Raw genomic sequence first — 24,863 nt, forward strand, 5'->3', positions numbered from 1 at the left:
ATGGTGGGCCCCTGACATGAATCACGTAACCAGAACCACCCAAAGGGGCAATCATGCCCCCCAAAATCTGCCTGAGGAATTAGGTCAGTCTCGCGTGGATGCATGTCAGGCTGCCTGCCAATCATGCAGGCTGGCCAACTAAGGGCATACTATGCAGTCAGCACCCCGAGCTTGGCATTAATGCATCTAATGATGTGCTCGTCCCACGCTTTCTAAGGACTGTTCCTTAGCACTCACTTGTCCACTCCTCTCCTAACCTTCTTACCTTTTTTTTTTTATTTTTTATTAACGGGTCTATTCTATCAGCCCCTATGTTAATCCGGCCCTGAATAGAAATATAAACCCCATATTCACACACTGACTAATACTCTAAGAAATACACTATACATTCTTACATTGATGTTCCACAAAAGTACATGTCCCCACTGACAAAGTGACATTCCATTTAAATACATCCTACTTTTGCACACTGATACCCCACAGAAATACACTCTCACATACTTCCCAACATCGAGTGGTATGGAATCGGGATTGGTGGGATGGTCTTCAGAGAGGGCAATATCAACTTGCACCACATGCAATGTGCGTAATGGACCTGCCCAGAAGTGGGTGTATCTGCCCACTAAAGGGGCATGTCAGCCTGGCATCAAGAAATGCCAGACTGATTGACAGCTTCCCAGCCAGCCCCAAACATACGGGACCATGCAGAGAATATTTGACTTATAAAACCTATCATTGACTGGAAGGGTTACTTCTGTTATGCAATGAAAAGTTATAATGACATACGCTTCTCACTTTGCTTTTATTCAGGATCCAGATGAAGGTAGCAAAGATGAACAAACTAACAAAAAGTCTACAGTGGCGCTTGTTCCCATTGACATTATTACAAACGTGGTGACAGAAGATCAGGAGGAGAATGTGCAAGATCTGAGCCTGCATGTGAGCACCGATAAAGATACTCCTACAGTTATTACAAGCAATATTAGTGGAGATGAATTATCTAAAATTACTTGGACTACTACTGTACAAGTGCAGGAAAAGTCTGAGAAACCCCACAAGAAGCAGGAAAAGGTGAGTGACTAGAACTGTAAGTGCTCTTATTGGAATGTTGCTCCACTTTGTGAACCCAGAAAATGTGTAAATTAGATAAATTCCAGTTGTTAATTCTTAAACTATTAGTTTTCATGTAAAGAATTTCCTATTTTATTAAAAGGTACTTCAGGCATTCTAGTGATCCCTTTTTTAATTGATTTGCCTTTCAAGTTCCTTCTTTTTGGATGGCAAATGCTTGGCTATCAGAAATAGCATATTATAATCTATCAGCATCCTCATTCTATTCTATGAGATTTTTTTATTCCATAAACTATTCTCCAGCAGAGGTTTATGGAAAAGCAATTTTGCCACAATCACAGTTCCACTTATCACATAGGTGGAGTGGAACAGCTGAATAAGCTAATAGCAGTCATATTGCAACTGCTATCAGCGTATCCACAGCCCTGTACATAGTTTTGCACAGATCAGCAGGAAGTTTTGACTTGTGCTCTGTGCATCTACTTAACATACACAGACTACATACACAAGCTTGACAAATCGTGGATCATAAAGAAGGAGGCCTTGGAAGAAGGATGGTCTCAGCCTATCATTGGATGTCCATTGCAGGTAATAGTATGTACTGTTATTGACAATAGGCGACCAGTAATAGACTGAGAGTATCAGCCATTTTACTGGCCACCAAGGTAAAATCTTCCTAATCATTGCAGTAGCCAGGTGAAGACTGAGGAGGCAGTGCTAAGAGGCATAGGGGGAAAACTTCTGGGTTAAACCATTTGAAAACGTTTTAACCCTGTAAGATAAGGTGGTGCCCACAGACTCCTGTCGCCAGAACAACTTCACTGAGACAAAGTTTTTATGGGGATGAAAGTGGCCTTCAATGTGTATGTTGCCTTTTTTGTTCTTCGTTTTGATTCTTTATTTAGAGAAAAATGGCATAGTAATACAATACACATACAGCCTGGGCAATCAATACAATCAATACATTCAATGTAATACATATAACTAAATCATATGCGGAAACATACAGGCACTTATGATAATACAATATAAAACAGCAGACCAGCTAGGCATGGGGATTCTATTACAAATACAGCAAGTGGCTGGATACCCACCCCCACAGGAACAACAGCCATTTTACGGGCTCATGGAACCAGGCCCATAGTCTGTGGGCTGGAGGGTAGCCTTACTCCTCTCTAGAAGTTTGTGGAGCTTCCATCACATCGATTAATCAGGCAAGATGACAGTTACATAAATAATTACATCAGTATATGAGCTATCTGATACAAATGTATGTATACCAAAATAATTTTTATACAGAACCTTGTATAGCATCCAGTGAGCATGACGAAGGCAATATATACGCAGTTCAAACTCAGATAACTGCATGCAGAGATTCCAAAGGACAAATGAGCTACTAGAGGGGGGCCTGTCCAGCTGCCGAGGAAGATCGCCACATAAATCTTCAGCTCCTCGTGGCACACGCTAAAAAAGCACTACAACACTCACCTCCCATAGTACCAGCCGAGCATGGGGCACACCAAAAGGCCATCTGAACCCCCCGGTACGCTCAAACCATTGGGGTCCAGGGTGGAACCGTCTGTCCGTTCCTACCTTACAACACTGTGGGAATTCGAATCCTAACCCGAGATTGAGGCCCTCAGCCCGACCCCGGGATCACCCTCTGCAACACCCGTGAGGTTTTCGCCAGCCCTTCTCCAACTCATCAGAGGCCCAGATGGCGCTAGATGGGGAGCTGCAGGCTATACTCCTGAACCTACTCACCAAGGCCGACTTCGAGACCTTCTCCAACCGCTTGAGGCGGGTGGTCCGGGAAAGAATTGCCCAGGTCAGGGCAGACATGGCAAATATGGACGCCAGAGTTACAATTGCTGAGGTCGAATCCAGGGCCCAGCGCACTGACCTAGACATGACCCATACAGCAGTCACTTGGGGGTAACACGCCTAGCCCACTTAACCACCTGGGTGGACGACCTGGATAACAGGAGCCGCAGGCTGAACCTACGCGTCAGAGGAATGAGAGAGGGTGGCCTGGCTGAAAACATACCTTAGCTCCTGTGCACAATCTTCGGCCACGTGCTGGGAGGCCAACAGCTCCCAAGGCTGGGCCTCATCAGAGCTCACCCCGCGCTGCGCTCCCACCCGCATCTGGAGAACAACCCAGATATATAGTATGCTGCCTAAAAACGTTACCCTAAAAGAAGATATACTATGCACCGCCCGCCTCATGGGAATCATCCGCTTGGACAGCCAAACCATCGCGATATACCAGAAAGGCCCTCCATCCGGTGACAACGGTGCTCCAAGCAGCGGGAATCCCCTAACGCTGGGGGTATCCCTTCTCCCTGACCACCCGCCGGGAACAGGACATACACACCATAAGGCCCCTGATGATGTCCCAGTATTTCAGCGCACCCTGGGTGTGCTGCACAAGTACTGAACTGGTTGGCACATGAGTTCTTCCAGCAATCTACTGGCCCACCACCACCGCCAGGCAACAGGCCTGATACCCTGGCCCGACCAGACTGGAGGAGTAAAAAAATAAGCCGCACGCTGCATCCCAGAGAGAGGAAAAGAACCTCAAGATACAGCATGTAACCACACCACTAGTGAGTACTGTCATTTCTTTTGAGGATACCCACTGCCCACACAACACACGCAAGCACTGTTATGGGGGGGGCTCACTTTTATTGGGGAGGAGGGTTCAGGGTCAGGTTGGTGCCTTGGGACTCACTTATAATGCACTGGATGACCCGCCACGTTCCGCCATGTGCCCGACCGCAACCTGTAAATCGGGACTATGAGTAATGCACCACTAAGTTCACAGTAACGTATTCTATGATACTACTATCTATCAGTAAAGACATGAGGGAGGGTGTAAGATAAGAGTGATACAATGGGGAGGGGAGGGGTGTTTTAACAGGGAGAGACAGAATAACAAAAAAAATAATCCAAAAAAACACATATCAAAAAAGTTATAAATTGATTTGCATGTCAATTAGTGAAATAGGTATTTGACCCCTTCAACTTAGTACTTGGTGGCAAAATCCTTGTTGGCAATCACAGAGGTCAGACACTTCTTGTAGTTGGCCCCCAGGTTTGCACACATCTCAGGAGGGATTTTGTCCCACTCCTCTTTGCAAATCCTCTCCTAGTCATTAAGGTTTTGAGGCTGACATTTGGCAACTCGAACCTTCAGCTCCCTCCACAGATTTTCTATGGGATTAAGGTCTGGAGACTGGCTATCCCACTCCAGGACCTTAATGTACTTCTTCTTGAGCCACTCTCTGTTGCCCTGGCTGTGTGTTTTGGGTCATTGTCATGCTGGAATACTCACCTACGACCCATTTTCAATGACCTGGCTGAGGGAGGAAGGAGGTTCTCCCCCAAGATTTGACGGTACATGGCCCCGTCCATTGTCCCTTTGATGCGGTGCAGTTGTCATGTACCCTTAGCAGAAAAGCACCCCCAAAGCATAATGTTTCCACCTCCTGTTTGACTGTGGGGGTGGTATTCTTGGGGTCAAAGGCAGAATTCCTCCTCCTCCAAACACGCAAGTTGAGTTGATGCCAAAGAGCTTGATTTTTGGTCTCATCTGACCACAACACTTTCACCCAGCTCTCCTCTGAATCATTCAGATGCTCATTGGCAAGCTTCAGATGGGCTTGAACATGTGCTTTCTTGTGCAGGAGGACCTTGCGGGCGCTGCAGGATTTCAGTCCTTCACAGCGTATTGTGTTACCAATTGTTTTCCTGGTGACTATAGTCCCAGCTGCCTTAAGATCATTAACAAGATCCTCCTGTGTAGTTCTGGGCTGATTCCTCACCGTTCTCATGATCATTGAAACTCCACGAGGTGAGATCCTGCATGGAGCACCAGACCGAGGGAGACTGACAGTTATTTTATGTTTCTTCCATTTGCGAATAATCACACCAACTGTTGTCACCTTCTCACCAAGCTGCTTGGCGATGGTCTTGTAACCCATTCCAACCTGGTGTAGGTCTACAATCCTGGCCCTGACATTTTTGGACAGCTCTTTGGTCTTGACCACGGTGGAGAATTTGGAATCTAATTGATTGATTGCTTCAGTGGACAGGTGTCTTTTATACAGGTAACAAGCTGAGATTAGGAGCACTCCCTTTAAGTTACCTAATCTCAGCTCGTTACCTGTATAAGAGACACCTTGGAGCCAGAAATCTTGCTGATAGATAGGGGATCAAATACATATTTCACTCATTGATATGCAAATCAATTTATAACTTTTTGACATGCGTTTTGGGGGATTTTTTTTGTTATTCTGTCTCTCACTGTTAAAATACACCTACCACCTACTCACCTACTTCTTTGTCAGTGGGCAAACGTACAAAATCAGCAGGGGATCAAATACTTTTTTCCCTCACTGTAATTGAACTATTTGTCTGCTATGACAACCAAAGCATGCTACATTATTAATTCAGGGTGGTCAGAATTGATGGGAATGAGTTTCTTGATTGCTGGTCAGTCGAGGTGTTCTTTGAATGCTTCAGGGGGATGTCTGCATCCATTTATGCTGTAGGATGGATTCATGGGGTTTGTACGTTTGACAACCCTGTTTAGGTTCATCTTAGTAATACTTTCTTCAGGTAAGCATTCATTATTTACATTTAGCATTTGTGGTCAGGATGTAGCAATGTACCAAATAAAGTATTCTGAAGTATAACTGCACACCATTAATAGTGATATGTGGACTTGTAGGAGAATAAAAAGGAGCAAAAAAAGAAGCATCGTCTGTCTGAAACAAAGTTAAAGATCTCGACAGCTGAGAAGGTTACAGGAAGGGATCGGGATAAACTGGGAACCATTTCTACCATGCCAAGTTCAAATATTTCAGAAGAAGTAACATCAGTCCTCACAGAAGAGGTAGAACATTTAATCCAGTTTACAGCGAATACAACGGTTATGGTGGAAAGCCAGCCGACTGTAATCAAAAAGGTGAGTCACATAAGAAAGAACAATTTATTAATATCTCTTCTAAGAACTGGTGAAGAAAGACAATAGGATGACCAATATATAGATAGAGATGGAGGGAAGAGCGCAAGGAAAAGAAGATGGGGTAAAGATGTTTTCAGAGAAGCATCAGATACCTCTAGTATTTTATGTATGCTTTAATAAATTTGTTCACTGTGCCCCAAAGACATAAAAACTGGCAATACCAAGTGATAACCTTTATAACATGTCTTAAAGAGCTGGCCTGTTAGATGATTATTCAGAGTGAGTTAAATTGCAAAGTCGCTGAGACCAAGGAAGCGTCAAGTCAGGTATTTTAATGCCACTATTATGGTGCAGTCTTTTTGATGCTGTGGAGCGCCATTAAATACACTTTGTCCACCAGCGGAAGACATGAGAAAAAAAAGGGGGCATGTCAAAAGACTCTTTTCTTCCATATAGTAATCATTAACAAAACAGCATTATATATTTGGGTTGTAATAGTAGTATTTATTAATATTTCAGACCTGCACAATGTAATGGCACCCTAGTAATGTCACCATGTATTGTTTATTTGTGCCACATATATGCATCTAATTTCCAGGTTTCACTAATTATGTATTCCTTTGTCGTAGGAGGATGTTATTGAAGAACAAGAAGTGTTGCCAGAAACTGAGGTAAGATATTGTATAAGGCTTCTTAGATCAAAATATTTTAATAATTAAGTTACAAGACAATATTGGAATAGGCAAGATGGCGATTGTAAAGGAGAACTCAATTTGTTTTGGGCTAACAAAGACTGAAAATTAGGAAATGTATATATGTGATGCTAGTGGACCTATACAAGTGAGCTAGATGCACAACAAGATTGATGGGGATCCAAAAAGAAAGCCTGTGAGATTCTGTATGTAAAACCATGCATCCGATCCTACTCTTGTGCAAACGGTGTTGTGTGCTGGATAATAATCTGCCTAATTTAGCATTGTTACTGGTGTTTTATTCACATTTAGTAGATAGTACTGTTCATATTAATAGCCAACATTGCTGACATTTAGCAGCCTGTATTGATCCAATTGCACATCATAGTTGTAATAATGTAGGTGTCATAGGTTGATCTGGCACTGAAATAGACACGAAAAGACTGGTTATATATTTTCGTGTTTTTTAAACTAAACATAACTGTTTGACTTGATGCACATACAGCAAATATACATGATTTTAGAAGCCAGGAAAGTGCTACATTTATGCAACAGAATCATTCATTTTAGTTTTAATTCTGTGTCTATAGCATAGAATATCAGGAATTACCGAAAAAAAATAGTGAGCTAAATGAGTGGTTCTAGTGAATAAGAGATCTGTTTGTAGGTACCATTCCTGTGTCTGTGTAGGTCTCTGATGCTTCAATGTGTTTCCCTTAACATGCACTAACATGAGTAAAAGGCTTGTTTCTCCCCAAGGCATGTTATGTGTTTGTTTGCATGTTGTGTGGGGACCTATCTTGTTTGAGAAAATGTAGTTGAATATACACCTGTTTGTTGTACGGTTTACTATTTCATACCTCTGATACTGCATTAGGCTTTTATTCACAATTTGGCACTGTGTTCCTCTAAGCCCAGATCCCTTGTTGAAACTATATGCAGCATAGAGCATAGTGGTACTTCTGATCCTCAGGCATTGTGTAATCCATTTATATATTTATATATATATATATATATATATATATATATATATATATTCTGCATACATATAATTCTAAGCAACCATTTCCTATACAAGGATTCTTGACTTGCTAGCTCTTCACATTTCGTAGGTAACCACAAACATACCTGTTGATGGAGATTTTGGGTGGACTCGCTTTCTTAATTGTGGCTATAGAAGGTAAAACCTTAGATTTAAGATTTAAAGGGACGCTGTAGGAACTTCTTCATCTCATCGAAGTGGTTATAGTGTCTGATAAACCTTGGACCTGATCTGAGCCAATAAATATCGTTTTTCAATCAGTTTCAGCAATTCAATTACATAATCAAAAATATCAGTTTCAGAAATACAATTACATAATCAATAAATGGATTTGAAAATATTAACATAAACATAAAACTTTTGAAAAATGTTTTTTTTGACTATTTGGCTTGTGGTAGCACAAGTAGCCAGCAGGCAAATACTTGCAAATATTTTATGGGGTTCAATATGACCCCCACTTCCCCCACAGTAGTACAAGGAAGGTTTCAAACCGCCCCCAAACTCCTACTTGCCATGTCGCATTGCACTCACCCTGCATTGGGTAAGTGCTTCAATTTAAAGAATGGAAACATGTCTTCTCTGTTCTTAAATCTTTCTTTAGCCCCCCAAAATCCCCCAAAATTCATCTGAAAGTAACACAATTGAGATATGATAAAAAAAAAATATCAGCCTAATTCAGGTGATTTTCGACTGGGTTTTGCTGATGAAATGAAATTGAGGTCTAGTTGTTCATCCAAATCAATTTACAAGACTTCACTTGCCTGCTCCTCATTTGTCCTTACAATTACATTGCTGAATACCACCTTTATGTATATGTTGAGACACTGAAATATGTATGTAACACAACGCTGTGCTGTAGTATACCCATCACATACTTTGTACAACATTCTGGTTTATGAATTGCAGATTTTATACTTAGACTTCTATATCACTTGAAAACATTGCCACCATATCTTTCTTTAAGAACTAATGCTTGTTTCAATAAGATATTACAAGTGTAATATTTATATTTATGTTAAAATTTTATTTCAGAGTGACTTGGGAAAAAAGTAAAATATGTGTTGTGTGTCGGTGTACTTTAAAACAGATACATTTATGAAGTTACGTTCTTAATTCCACACCATCTAAAAACAATGAAGTTTGCTACATATCTGTCTTGGCTTTGTTGTCTATTACAACTGATAATGAATTAAATGGCACATGTCTCTGCATGTTAATGCTTGCTGCTGGGTTTCAGAACTTCTCCTTTGACATGTTCGTATTGTTCTACGTCACCCCTGTCAGCTTTTGTTCTACTGTGCTTACACTATGTATGCTGGAGCTGATATGTTTAACTAATATAATATTGTGCCAAACACCACGAGCATTTCTGCTTGGGACATGATATCCCTTGGAATTTTGAATATTACCAAACTTTGTTTGGTGCAAATATTGTCACTGTTTTCCTCCTGCTTCATTGTTCACCTTTTCTCTTGCCTGACATCTTGATCATCCAGGGACTTGGCTATTTTTCATCTGGTCGATACGGACAGATTGACCTAAAACTCATGATAAACCTGTCTTTTTTGTTTATTCTTTTTTAAGAAAAAGAATACTCTCAATAAATGTCTGCATTAAATCCCATCAACACATATGATTACATAACTACCACCACCAAGTGCAAGCTACAATATGCACATATTCTTGTGCTGTTTCAGTACAACATTTTTTTTTGAACAAGGATCTTAAAAAAATGGAAAGCTTTGCAGCACAGACAATCTACATCTGTTAATATTTTTGTTTTACTCACACAGGACCAATTATAAACAATTTCAGAAGCTCAAACGTAAGCCAGAAAGGACCAACTATAACAAAGCTATAACCTCTCTGCCTATCCTGTGTGCATTAAGATGGTGCTAGCTGTTTGAGAGATGGACTAGGGCTATGTATAGTGAATTCTGATGACAAAGATCTACAAGCTTCAAATCCTTCTGACTTACATCAATATGTGGAAACTGCTTAGTATTCCTTCCAACTTCAGTCACCTGTTCACCATGGACTTCATTTTCGGTGACTCAAGAGACAATTCTTCACAGCTATAGGTCAAACATACTGTCTGCTTTATGGCCTTTGTATAGCTTCAAATAAGCTTTCATGTGACATAATTTATTGGATAGTCTTTATCCAATGTCATTGGATAAACGTGCTATAAAATCCTGCAGGAACAATTAATTGTCTTTTGTCAATGTAAAATCCTTGCATTCAGTACTTAGTTAGTACATCTGTGTCTAATTGCACTTTGAATAGTTTTAGCATTCTTTTATCTGCATTTATGAAGCTATAATTAAGCACAAGCTGATCGGTGTAGTATGTGGACCAGAAACTGTGATGTGTACTCCATTTGTTACCACCGTATTGCAGTCATATAATTGATGTACAGAAAAGATGCAAATATGTAGCAGGCTTCATTGTTTTCTGGTGTGCTAAATTAGATTAGAGCAATTTGATATTCTCTAAATTGCTGCTGGGTTGAAAACATTGCAATGCTTGAATAATTTCTCTAAGCAACATAACCACTATACTTCAGCCGACCGATTATACAGCATTAATACTTCCACATTACTAGTATCAATTTGGTTCTACCTGTACGGGACTCACAGGATGAGAGTATTGAGAGTTATCCCAACTTTGTGAACCAATCTCTGGCATCCATGTTGGATAGGAGTGATATCGGTAATGAGAAGTCTAAATTCTGTATTATGTAGTTGATCAAGGAAAGGACAGTCCCTTGGACCAGGAGGCCCTAGCATTTATCAGATTGCTCCAAAACTGTTTTACATAAAAAAGGGAAATTTCTTAGAAATGCTTGTCAGTATTACTTCACTGAACTATAGCTAGTTTGTTGCTTTGGCTACTCCTTTTATGTGGACTTATCATCCAAATAGAAAGAGCCCATAAATGTATTAATGAAATTATTGGAAAATGAATACTTGAAGTAAAACTGTGATTCAAGGCAATCATTCAGTCACTTATTCCATATTTGAGACATAATAACTTGCAATGTCCCAATAACATTGTTGTCCATGCCATGGTATTTTTTATCTTGTTTTAAAAGTCCAGTCTTTGATGATAAATGATTATTGATGAAATACAAATGTGCATTGATAAATATAAATGTTTCAATTGATAACACACATAGCTGATACAATGACACATGAGACATTGGAAAATAAATCTGTGAAAAGCAAAACAGTGCACCATGACAATGATGGGGTATAATCACAATCCAGCTGTACAAACCAGCTAGGAGCACTGAGCATCAACTAGTGCCATTAAAAGAAAAGGGAATTTATTTTTATTTTTTTGCAAAGTTGTGATAGTACTATGTGTATTAAAATATACAATGGTCTCCTCAGTTCACCAATGACCTGAATAAACAGGTAGATAATCCGCTATTCCCTCATGCCTATTGTGGTTGGTTTGTGTTAGTAATAATAATATGGATGTCCTATGCCCTTTCTTTGAGATGTGTATTAATACAATTTATTCATGACCATAATTATCCAGGCGGGTGTTCTAGGATCCTACCTCTTCTCCATGATGGTAAATATATGTTGGCAATTATTTAGTCATCTAATACAGTGTAGTTATTTATCTGCAACAAATATCCTTCATTTCTATTGACTCAAACTGAATAAAAAAAATAAAAAATACTCTCTCCATACCAACCCCGTATATACACTTACTCATTTTAATTTTGCATTACAAATTAAGCCCACATTTCCCTTCCATTCGGCCCATCTAGTCTGCCGGATTTTCTAAATACTTTCATTAGTCCATGGCCTTTTCTTAAAGGAACACTATAGGCACCCAGCCCACTTCAGCTCAATGAAGTGGTCTGGGTGCAAGGTCCATCTAGTGTAAACCCTGCAGCTGTAAACATAGCAGTTTCAGAGAAACTGCTATGTTTACATTAGGGTTAATCCAGCCTCTAGTGGCTGTCTCACTGACAGCCGCTAGAGGCGCTTCCTCGCTTCTCACTGTGAAAATCACAGTGAGAAGATGCTGGACGTCCATAGGAAAGCATTGAGAAATGCTTTCTTATGGGCGGTTTGAATGCACAGGCGTTCAGCGCTGACGTCGGAAGAGGGAGGAGATTTCCCCAGCGCCGAGGGAGCCCGGCGCTGGAGAAAGGTAAGTGATTAACCCCTTCCTCTCCCTTCAGTCCGGCGGTAGTGGGACCCTGAGGATGGGGGGGACCTAAAGACCCTATAGTGCCAGGAAAACGAGTTTGTTTTCCTGGCACTATAGTGGTCCTTTAAATCTAGGATAACCTTATGCCTATCCCACACATGCTTAAACTCCTTTACTGTGTTAACCTCTAACACTTCAGCTGGAAGGCGATTCCATGCATCCACTACCCCCTCTTCCACATTTTACTCTCTACTTAGCTTTATAAATTGGTGAGTAGTGGCTTGTTGCTAGCTGCAACATTGAAACAGTGTCAATTGACTTTGTTTCATGTGTTGGATGAAGATTGGTAGTTTAGTGAATAAACCCTTGTAATAGCCTTGCATGTAAATGGACCATTGTACTTGTTGTGTTGCTGTTAATGTGTTGTGGCTCATGTGTTACATTAAATACATTCAACATTGAAACCTGGTCACTACATATTAGTTTTCAATCCCAATGTTTGCAGTTTACACAACTGAACTCCACAATCATTATACACATTTTTTTGTGATATGACAAAGGAACAAAGATCAGTGAATGAAAACTATGTGTTGCACTTTTTAAAGTTGCTGATGCAAGTAATGTTCATGTCAAGCTATTGTTGACCATTATTATAATCTATTGTTTCTTAAAATATGAGGTTTATTCAATTAACAATGAATTGTTGAAAAATAAATGTTGGAAAAATTGCCGAGATGGAACATTTTCAAGTTTAGACCATTCGCTTAAAACTCACGGTTCCCTTGGCGATTCTTAACATTTCCTGGTTAAGGGAATAAACCCTATACAATTTACCTGGCTAAAGAGTCACTGTGTTAAAAATATTTTTGTTGAAAATTTTGATTACATTTTATGTAAATGTGAATGTTGTGTTATATACAATAAATATATTTTCAAACATAAGGTGTAATTCAGTATGTTTCACACAGAGAAATACAAACTTAAGTGCAGAGTTTTAATAAAACCTTGCAATTGTATTGAATTGTACAATAATTGGTAATTGAAAGTAAATTTGGTAGAATGCATTACATTAAGTTGTTCTCAGCTTTTTATTCGATACGTTAGATAAGTAAATGCATTGCACTGCAGAATAATCAGGGATATATTTGCTAAATAAATAATTATAGTGGAATAAAAACCATATATGTACAATTTATGCCAACAATTTGAGTGGAACACAGCTTCACAGCTTTACTGTGTAACTCTCGGAATGGAGACCACCTTGCTAGCACAGAAGACATGAAGTAGACCACTGGTGCTGTTTGCGAATAGAATTCGGGTAACATCCTGTTAGATGATAGAGAAATCAATCAGCGTATTATTGGAACATGGGCAAAGAGTTTTGTGTGAAAAGGGTAGTAATAAGTTTTTTAAAAATCTTTCCATAGAATACTGGTGTTATTAATTAAGAAAGATAAGTCAGTGGCCCACTACACAGTCCTCAATGCAGATAAGCAGTCCATGTTTTGTCTGTTTCCCTACTAGAAGAAAATTGTTGAAATGCTTAAATTCTAAACTGTTTTTTCTTGAGAAATGAGTTGGGAATCTCTGGTATAGAGTACACAGGGAAACTAAACCTGAGTGATGCAGGTAAAAAGGGAAAGGTATTCAACTTTAAAAAGCATAGCTTATTGAAGAGGAAACTGACACATCAGTCAAGAACCTTTGGAATGATTTTGTCAGGATCGGGACAGGGATCCAACACGCAGAGTACAAAGTGTAGTAGGTACGTATACCGGACCTTAGAATGGCCGGACTTAACGTAAGGAGTAAGTAGAGAATGGTCAGAGACAAGCCGAGGTCGAGGGAACGAGAAGACAGGTAAGCGAGAGACAAGCCGGGTCAAAGGATAACAGAGATAAGCAGAGTAATACAAACAAGCCGGGTCAGAACCAAAGAGACAATAGACATACAAGAGCACTGAGTGACTAGACTGGCTAGAACCACGACAGGGCAATGAGCAAATGCGGGAAGCTCTATTAAATACCCCGGTTCTAGGAGGTAATCACACCCCCGACGAGTCCTGGTTCGTGTTCAGGGTTTGAGTGACAGGTCGAGCAGGCTTGGCGTCATGACGTCGGCTACTGAGCGTCACGTCATAAAAGGGCGTGGATCCCTCGCGGCCGGCGTGTAACCGACCGGAGGAACCGCGAGGAACGGAGGAAACAGCCCTTCTGAACGGGGAAACGTCTACGTCTCTCCTCTTATCAGAGGTAGAGACTACAGGTACCCTGACAGTACCCCCCCTCTCAGAAACGCCCACCGAGCGGAAGCAACCGGGACAAGATGGAAAGCGGGAGTGAAAAGCCCTGCGGAGGCGAGGAGCATGTACATCCTCCTGAGGTACCCAAGTCCTCTCCTCAGGACCATATCCCTTCCAGTCGACAAGATACTGTAACCTCCCTCGAGAAATTCGAGAATCGATGATGGAGTTGATCTCGTATTCCTCCTGACCCTCAACCTGAACAGAGCGAGGGGAGGAAACAGTGGAGGAAAATCTGTTGCAAATTAACGGTTTCAGCAACATGAAAAGAATTAGGGATGCGTAAGGCAGATGGAAGTACTAGGCGATACGCAACCGGGTTAATACGAGTCAGGACCCTGTAAGGACCAATGTAACGAGGAGCAAATTTCATAGAAGGAACCTTTAAACGAATGTGTTTTGTACTCAACCATACCCTATCACCAGGAACAAAAACAGGAGCCGCCCTTCTGCGTTTATCAGCGTGTTTCTTGAACAACATGGAATTATGTAGGAGAATTTGTCGAGTCTGATCCCACAACTTCCTCAGATTGGCAACATGAACATCAACCGACGGTACCCCTTGGGAAGGAGAGACCGAGGGAAGAATGGAAGGATGAAAGCCATAATTCATGAAAAAGGGGCTAGAGCGAGTGGAATCACAAACAAGATTATTGTGTGCGAACTCTGCCCAAGGAATCAAACCGACCCAATCGTCCTGATGTTCGGAAACAAAACAACGCAAATATTGTTCAATTTTTTGATTGGTACGTTCAGCAGCTCCGTTAGACTGAGGGTGATAAGCAGAAGAAAAATTCAATTTGATGCCTAATTGAGAACAGAAGGATCTCCAGAAACGTGAAACAAATTGGGAACCTCTATCAGAAATAATTTCGGAAGGTATCCCATGTAAACGAAAAATTTCTTTAGCGAATATTTCCGCCAATTCAGGAGAAGTCGGAAGTTTAGGTAAAGGCACAAAATGAGCCATCTTATTAAACCTATCGACTACAGTGAGAATAACAGTCTGTCTTTTAGAAATAGGCAAATCAACAATAAAGTCCATGGCCAAACAGGACCATGGTCTCTCTGGAATGCCCAAGGGCTGTAATAGACCACATGGAAGAGTATGAGGTTGCTTAGTCTTAGTACAGATCTCACACACTGCAATGAAATCCTTAATATCCTTTCGTAAAGAAGGCCACCAGAAATCTTTAGAGATTATGGAATATGTCTTGCGAATGCCAGGATGCCCCGCCACCTTACTCTCGTGAAAACACTGTAAGAGCTCCCGTTGGAGTTCAGGAGGAACGAAGTGTCTTGCCACAGGAGTCTGCCCAGGTGCCAGATGTTGCAACTTCATGATTTGGTCAAGCAGTGGAGAATGAATTTTAAGACTTGTGTTGGCGATAATATTGCACTTGGGGACTATAGAGGATAACACTGGCTCAGATACAGTAGAAGGTTCATATTGGCGAGACAAAGCATCGGCGTTAGAATTCTTAGAACCAGGTCTATAAGTGAGTACGTAATTGAAATGGGTGAGAAATAAAGACCAACGAGCTTGCCTGGAGGACAATCGCTTGGCCTCCCCAATATAGGACAAGTTCTTGTGGTCCATCAAAATAGTAACAGGATGTAAGGTCCCTTCCAATAAATGTCTCCACTCCTTTAAAGCCATGATAACTCCTAGTAGTTCCCTGTCACCAATGTCATATCTGCTCTCCGGGCCAGATAGCTTTTTGGAAAAAAAACCACATGGATGTAATGGTTTATCCACACCTAACCTTTGGGACAGGATAGCGCCTACACCCGTCTCTGAGGCGTCTACTTCGAGTAGGAAAGGCAGAGTAGTATCAGGGTGAACTAAAATTGGTGCGGAAGCAAAAAGTTCTTTGAGAGTTTTGAAAGCAAGAAGTGCTTCAGTAGACCAATTCTTAGTGTCAGCCCCCTGTCTGGTCATATTGGTGATAGGAGCAATAATTGATGAGTAACCCTTAATGAAGCGCCTATAATAATTGGAGAATCCAATAAACCTCTGAATGGCCTTGAGACCCTTAGGTAAGGGCCAGTCTAAAATGGACTGGAGTTTATCCGGATCCATCTTAAACCCTTCCCCAGAAATCACATAACCAAGAAAGTTTGTCTGAGACTGATCAAAACTACATTTCTCCAGTTTGCAGTACAAGCCATGTTGAAGAAGTTTGCACAAAACCCTTCTGACTTGTCTGTGGTGAGTCTCAATGTCCCTAGAATGTATAAGTATATCATCTAGGTATACAATAACACAGTCATGTTGAAATTCCCTAAGAACTTCATTGATCAAGTCCTGAAATACTGCCGGCGCATTGCAGAGACCAAAAGGCATTACGGTATACTCGTAGTGCCCATATCGAGTGTTGAACGCCGTCATCCACTCGTGAACCTGCTGAATCCTCACCAAGTTATATGCCCCTCTGAGATCTAACTTGGTGAAAATCTTGGAACCCTTTAAACGATCAAAGAGCTCGGTAATCAAAGGAATCGGGTAGGCATTTCTAACGGTTATTTTGTTCAAACCTCGGTAGTCAATGCAAGGTCTCACAGCGTACCATCCTTCTTTTTAACAAAAAAAAACCCAGCCCCGGCAGGGGAGGAAGATCTCCTAATGAATCCTTTGTCTAGATTTTCACGAATATACTCCTCTAGGACCAAGTTCTCTTTAGTAGACAAAGGGTATACATTGCCCCTGGGAGGCATAGTACCAGGGAGTAGATTAATCTTACAATCAAAGGTCCTGTGTGGAGGTAAAGTATCGGCCTTCTTTTTGTCAAATACCGCCTTTAAGTACAGGTACAGTGGCGGTATTTGTACTTCTGTAGAGTCGGTAGACTGAGTGGATGTATTAACTATGCAAAGCGGTGAGACTTTCTGTAAACACTTCTCCTGACAATTCTGGCCCCATGAGATTATCTCCCCTAATTCCCAATCAATAATAGAGTTATGTCTCTTTAGCCAAGAATACCCCAGGACTATGGGAACAGAAGGAGATGAAATGAGTAACAGAGATATGTCTTCCTCGTGTAAAATACCAACAGTTAAGTTAACGGGTATGGTTTCACGAAAAATCACAGGCTCAACTAAAGGTCTACCATCTATGGCCTCAACGGCCAAGGGCGTCTCCCTTAACTGAGATGGAATAGTGTGTTTAGTGACAAAAACTTGGTCGATAAAGCTCTCAGCAGCTCCGGAATCTATCAATGCCACAGTCTCTACTACTCCCCTCTCCCAAGTTAAGGAAACGGGTAGCAGAAGCCTATGATCTTTATAATTATGAGTAGAGGACAAAATAGAAACACCCAAGGCCTGTCCTCTAGAGAAACTTAGGTGTGAGCGTTTCCCGATCGGTTAGGACAATTTAGGCGTAAGTGACCTCTGACTCCACAGTACATACACAGCCCCCCCCTTCTCCTGTACTGTCTCTCCTCTTCTGAGAGATGAGTATTGCCTATCTGCATAGGTTCTGGAAAAGGTAAGGTTTTGGTCTCAGGACTTAGAAATGAGGGAGCTAGTTTGAAGGAAGGTCTACAGGTTCTATCTCGAGTGTTCTGCCTCTCTCTTAAGCGTTCATCAATGTGAGAGATAAAAGAAATTAAATCCTCCAAATTCTCAGGAAGCTCTCTAGTAGCAACCTCATCAAGTATTACATCTGATAATGCGTTTAAAAATACGTCTATATAAGCCTGTTCATTCCACTTAACTTCTGCCGCCACGGACCTGAACTCTAGTGCATAATCCACAAGTGTTCGGTTATCTTGTCTAAGGCGCAACAGTAATCTGGCTGCATTGACCTTTCTACCAGGGGGGTCAAAAGTTCTTCTAAAAGCAGCTACAAAGGCATTATAAATATATACTAACGGGTTATCGTTTTCCCACAACGGATTGGCCCATCTCAGAGCTTTCTCAACGAGTAAGTGTCAGGGTACCTGAAGTCTCTACCTCTGAGAGAGTTTATCCGTCCAGAAGGGCTGTTTCCTCCGTCCCTCGCGGTCCTCCCGGTCATTTACACGCCGGCCGCGAGGGATCCACTTCCTTTTGTAACACGACGCCCAGCAGTCGACGTCATGACGCCAACCCGGACCGACCTGTCACTCAATTGTCTGGAAACTAATCAGGACTCGTCGGAGGCGTGTCTACTCTCCTGAGCCAGGGTATTTAACAGTGCTTCTTCCATTTGCTCATTGCCCTGTCGTGGTTCTAGCCTGTCTAGTCACTCAGCGCTCTTGTATTCCAGTTATCCTTTTGGTTCCAACCCGGCTTGTTTGTATTAATCTGCTTATCTCTGTTACCCTTTGACTCGGCTTGTTCCTCGCTTACCTGTCTTCTCGTTCCCTCGACCTCGGCTTGTCTTTGACCATTCTCTCTATCTCCGTACGTTAGTCCGGCCATTCTAAGGTCCGGTATACGTACCTTTCTACTGTCTGTACTCTGCGTGTTGGATCCCTGTCCCGATCCTGACAGTAAGGTGATAATAAATCCGACCTTCGCCCTATCTGTAGGATAGGAACGGGGTTGTAATTCGAAGTGGGTACTGATTTGGTTTAAAAAACCTCGACACTTCTCCGGAGAACCACCATAACGTACAGGTGGGGTAATACGGGAGGAGGCACCTACAGTGGCTACCTCTAAACCTGAACTTACAGGAGAGATAGAATTATTACGCATCTCTTCTGGTGGATTATTAGGACGAGATAATAACGCCTGTAGCGCTAAGGCCATCTGATCCATTCTATGTTCCATGGCGTCAAACCTAGGATCGGAAGGACCAAGCTGACTACTTGTACCTGCAGGATCCATTGGCCCTGTCGTAATGTCAGGATCGGGACAGGAATCCAACACGCAGAGTACAAAGTGTAGTAGGTACGTATACCGGACCTTAGAATGGCCGGACTTAACGTAAGGAGTAAGTAGAGAATGGTCAGAGACAAGCCGAGGTCGAGGGAACGAGAAGACAGGTAAGCGAGAGACAAGCCGGGTCAAAGGATAACAGAGATAAGCAGAGTAATACAAACAAGCCGGGTCAGAACCAAAGAGACAATAGACATACAAGAGCACTGAGTGACTAGACTGGCTAGAACCACGACAGGGCAATGAGCAAATGCGGGAAGCTCTATTAAATACCCCGGTTCTAGGAGGTAATCACACCCCCGACGAGTCCTGGTTCGTGTTCAGGGTTTGAGTGACAGGTCGAGCAGGCTTGGCGTCATGACGTCGGCTACTGAGCGTCACATCATAAAAGGGCGTGGATCCCTCGCGGCCGGCGTGTAACCGACCGGAGGAACCGCGAGGAACGGAGGAAACAGCCCTTCTGAACGGGGAAACGTCTAAGTCTCTCCTCTTATCAGAGGTAGAGACTACAGGTACCCTGACAGATTTTGAGGGAACACTGAAAAAATAAAAAACCTCCAGCTGGCAAAAAAGGAATAATGCACAAACTATCAACAAACCAGTTTTAGACGTGGAACCCATAGAGTGTTTGCAACTGGCAGCATCATCAGGATGCCAAGTTGACCATTTTACAGTCTGAAAAAGTTTGATCAGGAATGGTCTTTGTGGATGGGTAGCAGCCAAGAGACCATTTTTTTGGAAGGGGAACAGAGAGAAAAGGCTAATATATGAAAATATTGGAATGCATACCCTTCCACAAAGACCATTCCTGATTAAACTTCTTCGGACTATAGAGTGGTCAACTTGGCTTCCTGATGAAGCTGTTCCGGTCTCTCAAAGAAGAAACTCAGATACTTCTCATCAGATTTGGAAACTGTCCAGATTCTTCAAATTTCTTTACAACAGCTTGAATACCATATCTTGAGTATCCTTGCAGACATACTGCATACAAATTTCCTGTATTTTCTGATTGTATTCTAATAAAGAGACTGAGAAATAATTATAAATGGTCATTATACCACTGCTAATGGTGGCCTAAGACTTTTGCACAGTACTATATATATATATATATATGTATATATATATATATATATGTATGTGTGTGTGTGTGTGTATGTGTATGTATTTAGATTTTCAGCTCCATCAGACAATATTTTAATCCAACCCTGAACTAATCAATGCTAAGTAAGTTTGGGACTTATAGAATGTATTAAACTATGTATTTAAACCCTCAACCAGTCAATGCTAAGCTTAGCATTGACTAGCTGAGTATAGAGTTTTGAGTATATACCGTTGTATACTTAAGGGGTTACTCCAAACACAATATCCACTTTAGTGATTGGAAGTGGCCGTGGTGCTTGAAATCTGTAACTCCACCCTCAACTGCTTCATTAGCCAGCCCAAAGCAATAGTATCTGGATGGCTAATTTATATTCTGTGCATATGGTTTGCATAGAAGGTCATTCATTGGGGGAAACGCTCAGTCAATGCTCTGAACAAATGAATTGCTGGCAGGATCGGCATCCAGCTTCTGCGGGTTCACACACCAATGCATTCAGGGTATAGAGTATATGGGGCTATATACTTAAACCCTAAACCAATCAATGCTAAGTTTGTAACCCATAGAGTGTATACTAACATACAATTAAACCTTTACCCCATCAAAGCTAGGCTAAAACTAATGTGTATACAGCTGTACAAATAAATGAGCGTTGAAGGATATATGGAAAATTTAACCCAAAGCATTAGTAGAGTATTACATTTAAACTGCTAATACTTAGTCTATAACTTTTCTAATTTTATTCTTGGTAAATATGTCTTACTTTTTACAAAAAAGAGGACTAGTAGCTCTAAATGCATGCTTAAAAGTAAGTTAGCATATGTCATTTAAATTAACCATTACCCATCATATATTCACATACTAACCTTCTCTCAGGGCCTCACCTAATCGTTAAATCTAACTTGGTCCTTAGGAGCAGAGGTGTCCTTACCCTATGGCAGCCATGTTGACTCTGGACACTGATGTCATTGAATGACATTGCATCAAGAGGCATGGCATCAACTAGAGATCAATTGGATGAGGGTGTGTTTGTTCTTATGAAATAATACCTCCAAACCACGTTTATTATGCATGGAATTGCATTTGCAAAGCAATGCAAAATGAAGTATAGGACATATATAGTATAACCCATTTCCCTTTTTCCCATTGCCCCAGTACACTTTTCACCATGCTAATGCTTTTTTCCATGGATCAATGCTTTACCTCATGCATCTCTGCAAATTTACTTTAAGGCAAGAAAAAGGATATCGCACAATCTGTAACCTTTATAATTCTATATTCATATTTCTATAATCGAGGGCAAATACAGGAAAATTGTACAAAAGTGCATATTTTAAAACCTAAACCTTAAACAGTTATTTTGGTGTCATGCTATAATACATGCAAGCTGTGCATTCTTTGTTTAAAAATAATGCAATGTTATTATTTTTTTAATTAAAATAACTTGGTGAATGGGCTTGAGAACAAAACAAAACAAAACAAACTATTTTATTTTGGTTAAATGGGTTTTAATAGGTACCTTTCATGTTAATGCTGGTTTTGATTATATTTTAAGCAGATCAGAGTGGAACCATTTAATTTAACAGAAGAAGTAAAGAAACTTCGGGTTAGAAGAATGGCTGATGAACCCATTCCCACGGTGAGAAGTCTTTGAATGCTTTTGTATGTATAGACTCAACAGTTATAGTCATACTTTTCAGTTTCCCTTGCCTAGAGATCTCACACTATAGGGCCAACATAGAAGGGGGTCAATCAATGGCTTAAAGGGATAGGGCCAAACATAGAAGAGTAGAAAGATCCTTTCTACTCAGGCACTCAGCAACCAACATTTAAACCTGGGACTATGAGGGGAGAGTACAGCATATAACATATAGCTCCTTGGCTTGCATTCAATGAAAAAGGAAAAAAATCGAGATTCCCGATGAAAAGAAATGTTTAATAAACATGCAGCTGGGTAAAACAGGTGTGAGCATTGATAGCCCAATGCATTCTGTCACTGTATGTCACTTCCTGCTCCTCCCATTGTACCGAGGAAAATGTTGATTTAAAGGAATGAAAGCATTTTTTTAATAAACCTAATCGGGGAGTACGTTCATTTTCCTAGTAAGATGATTATTTCATTTGTCAAGTTCTCAACTATGATCAGAACTAAATTAAGTTATGTTTAATAAGTTTGTTTATTTTTATATCAAACTAAAAGTAAGTATTTTTTTTTAAAAGACATATACAATAAAAAGATAAAGTAATACATAATGGTTCTAAGACCAGCACTATATTCAGCTCTGGCTGTTGAGTAGAAATTAAGCACAACAATACAGCTATGCTGGTATCAGTGATAGAATTGTCTGTGATCATAGATGCCAGCCTGTCAAATCTTTTGTCTTATCATTGCACATAATGAACATGATTTTCTTTGTCTTTATATTAATTATGCTGCCTTTATCTTTCCACAAGTCTTACCCAGGGGCACAAGGAAAAGCAAGAAGAAAGGTAAAGTGAAAATGGAGTGAGAACATGCATGTAGCGTGTAAAACACCCAGCACCTCAAACAACATTTCAGCCAAACACACATCAATTGTGGACCCTGGAAAAAAGGGAAATATCAATGCATAAATTGGAGAAAACAAATACTGAATTAACATTAGAAAGCTGGGTCAAAACACATGGCATCCACATCAGTTGTCAACAGACAGGCAACATTTAAATGCATTGGAATAAAGCTTTAACCCCTTAAGGACACAACATCAGAAATAAAAGGGAATCATGACGGAATATTTTTTATTAATATACTTTCATGAGATATATTAGAATATTTTTGCTGCAGATTAAATCATAGATATCATTAGGGGTATTAGGGGTATTATCCATTTACTGGTCACTGACCGTTATTTGAATTATTGATATATTCTGATTGTTAAGAATATTGGGTATATGTGAACAAACCACATACATTTAAGCAGCTCAAGGAGAATATCCGTGCAGAAATTTGAGCGCTAGAGCCTCAAACATTAACTAATGTAATGAACATTACAAACAAAAGAGCCTGGCTTTGCGAAGCAGCAAATGGAGCTCATAAAAGATGTAATCTACCATACCTAGTCAAACAAATCTCCCTACATTAAGCATTTATTGTATGTAATAAAATTAAAATTGGTTAATAAAGAAACAAGTTATTTATTCCTCAAACCCTACTCTGAATTTTGGCCCACCCTATACTTTAGGTCAAAATTGTTAGATCGGAAAGATTCTCCAACTCGGCTAGATATCTAGCTTGGCTACTTTGGCCTAAATATTGCATCTTGCATATATGTTACATTCACGTAGCGTGCAATAAGGTATATTGATGTGAATTGTCTCCCTGAGAATGTACTTTATTTTAGAACCAACGGCCGAATGAAGAAAGTATACATGCTGAGCATTCCAAAAACCACAAGGTTAGTGACAATCTGTTGTAAAATAAAGAATGAAGGCCAATTAAATATTGGAGCAAACATGCAATTATCATTTATTTTATTTTATTTTTTAAATATGCATATATTTATAGCACTGTGTTAGAGGAACTGTACTGTTAAATAGAAAAGGACCTATGTTGCTATACATATGCCAAGATTTATGATACAATAAAGGCATTTCCCCCTCCATCATGGCTGGTCTAAAGAATGTCAACACCCAACCAGAATCATATTAGCAGAATCCTAGATATCCGGCTCATCAAGTAATGAAAAAAAAAACAACATTCAACAAAATCAAACAAATATGTCTCATCTCTGGAACCAATAACATATGTTATTAGGTTTCTATACTTATTGAATTGCAGCTGGCCACTATTTTTGCAGAGTGCCAGGAAGTGTACTCTAGGGTTTTTGTAGACTGGAAGGGTAGGGTTATAATGTTTCCATATAGAAATTTACTTTTTGATGAACTTTTTGTTATTGAAGGTGTATATCCGATCCATTTTTAAAGAGATAATGAAGTTTAGTTAAGAAGAGAGATGATGGGGGAATATCTTACTGGTTCCATTGTTGTAGTATATGTTCATGTCCCACTGTTACTACATGTACAAGTTTTTATTAGCGGCCAGAGTAGCTAAATGTGTTTTGTTTTTTCCCCTTAATACCGCTTAACTGTTTGATAGGATTTCTACTTTAAAACTAATACTTATAGAAATGCTTGTCATGACAAAACAATTTCAATCATCAAAAATGATGCAGTCAAAAATAAAATTTAGTTTAATACAGCTGGATTTTTACATATCAATGGCAAACAGCTTTCCTCAATATTTTTTTATTTTATATGATTTATTTGTTAATCTGAATCTTATTCACAGGATGGGAAAAAACGCTCGGGAGCCCATAGGGACAGGGGAGAAAAGGTATATATTTGAGGTTCTATGTTGGTGCCTCTTTGAGGAACCTTTAAAACGTACTGTCATCAAGCTAGGAATGTAATGTTTAATGGATTGTTTGTTTTATTTCAGGGTGAACCTGGGGAGCCTGGTGAACCTGGCACTGCCGGGCAAAAGGTGAGTTCTGATCAATAAACAGCACATACTGTACCTTTAAAAAAAAAATAACAGTTTAATATGGATGTGATACAGTTATAAGCTGCCAATAAGGGTTAGGCTCAAGTTATGCCACTTGTACCAT

The 24,863-nt window shown here is 40.3% G+C and overlaps 1 protein-coding gene across 1 annotated transcript in view; it reads left to right on the forward strand.

The window, feature by feature from the left end:
* The window catches only part of LOC134601732 (collagen alpha-1(VII) chain-like), a 414,484-nt gene that overhangs the window by 211,591 nt on the left and 178,030 nt on the right, over positions 1–24,863 (forward strand). Inside the window, exons 66-73 of the mRNA XM_063446237.1 lie at positions 811–1,071; positions 5,807–6,043; positions 6,673–6,714; positions 21,776–21,856; positions 22,672–22,707; positions 23,598–23,651; positions 24,545–24,589; positions 24,695–24,739. Coding sequence (XP_063302307.1) covers positions 811–1,071; positions 5,807–6,043; positions 6,673–6,714; positions 21,776–21,856; positions 22,672–22,707; positions 23,598–23,651; positions 24,545–24,589; positions 24,695–24,739 — 801 coding nt within the window. The remainder of the gene's footprint in view (positions 1–810; positions 1,072–5,806; positions 6,044–6,672; positions 6,715–21,775; positions 21,857–22,671; positions 22,708–23,597; positions 23,652–24,544; positions 24,590–24,694; positions 24,740–24,863) is intronic.

Source organism: Pelobates fuscus, chromosome 3 (genome assembly GCF_036172605.1).
Source record: "Pelobates fuscus isolate aPelFus1 chromosome 3, aPelFus1.pri, whole genome shotgun sequence".
NCBI classification, from domain to species: domain Eukaryota; kingdom Metazoa; phylum Chordata; class Amphibia; order Anura; family Pelobatidae; genus Pelobates; species Pelobates fuscus.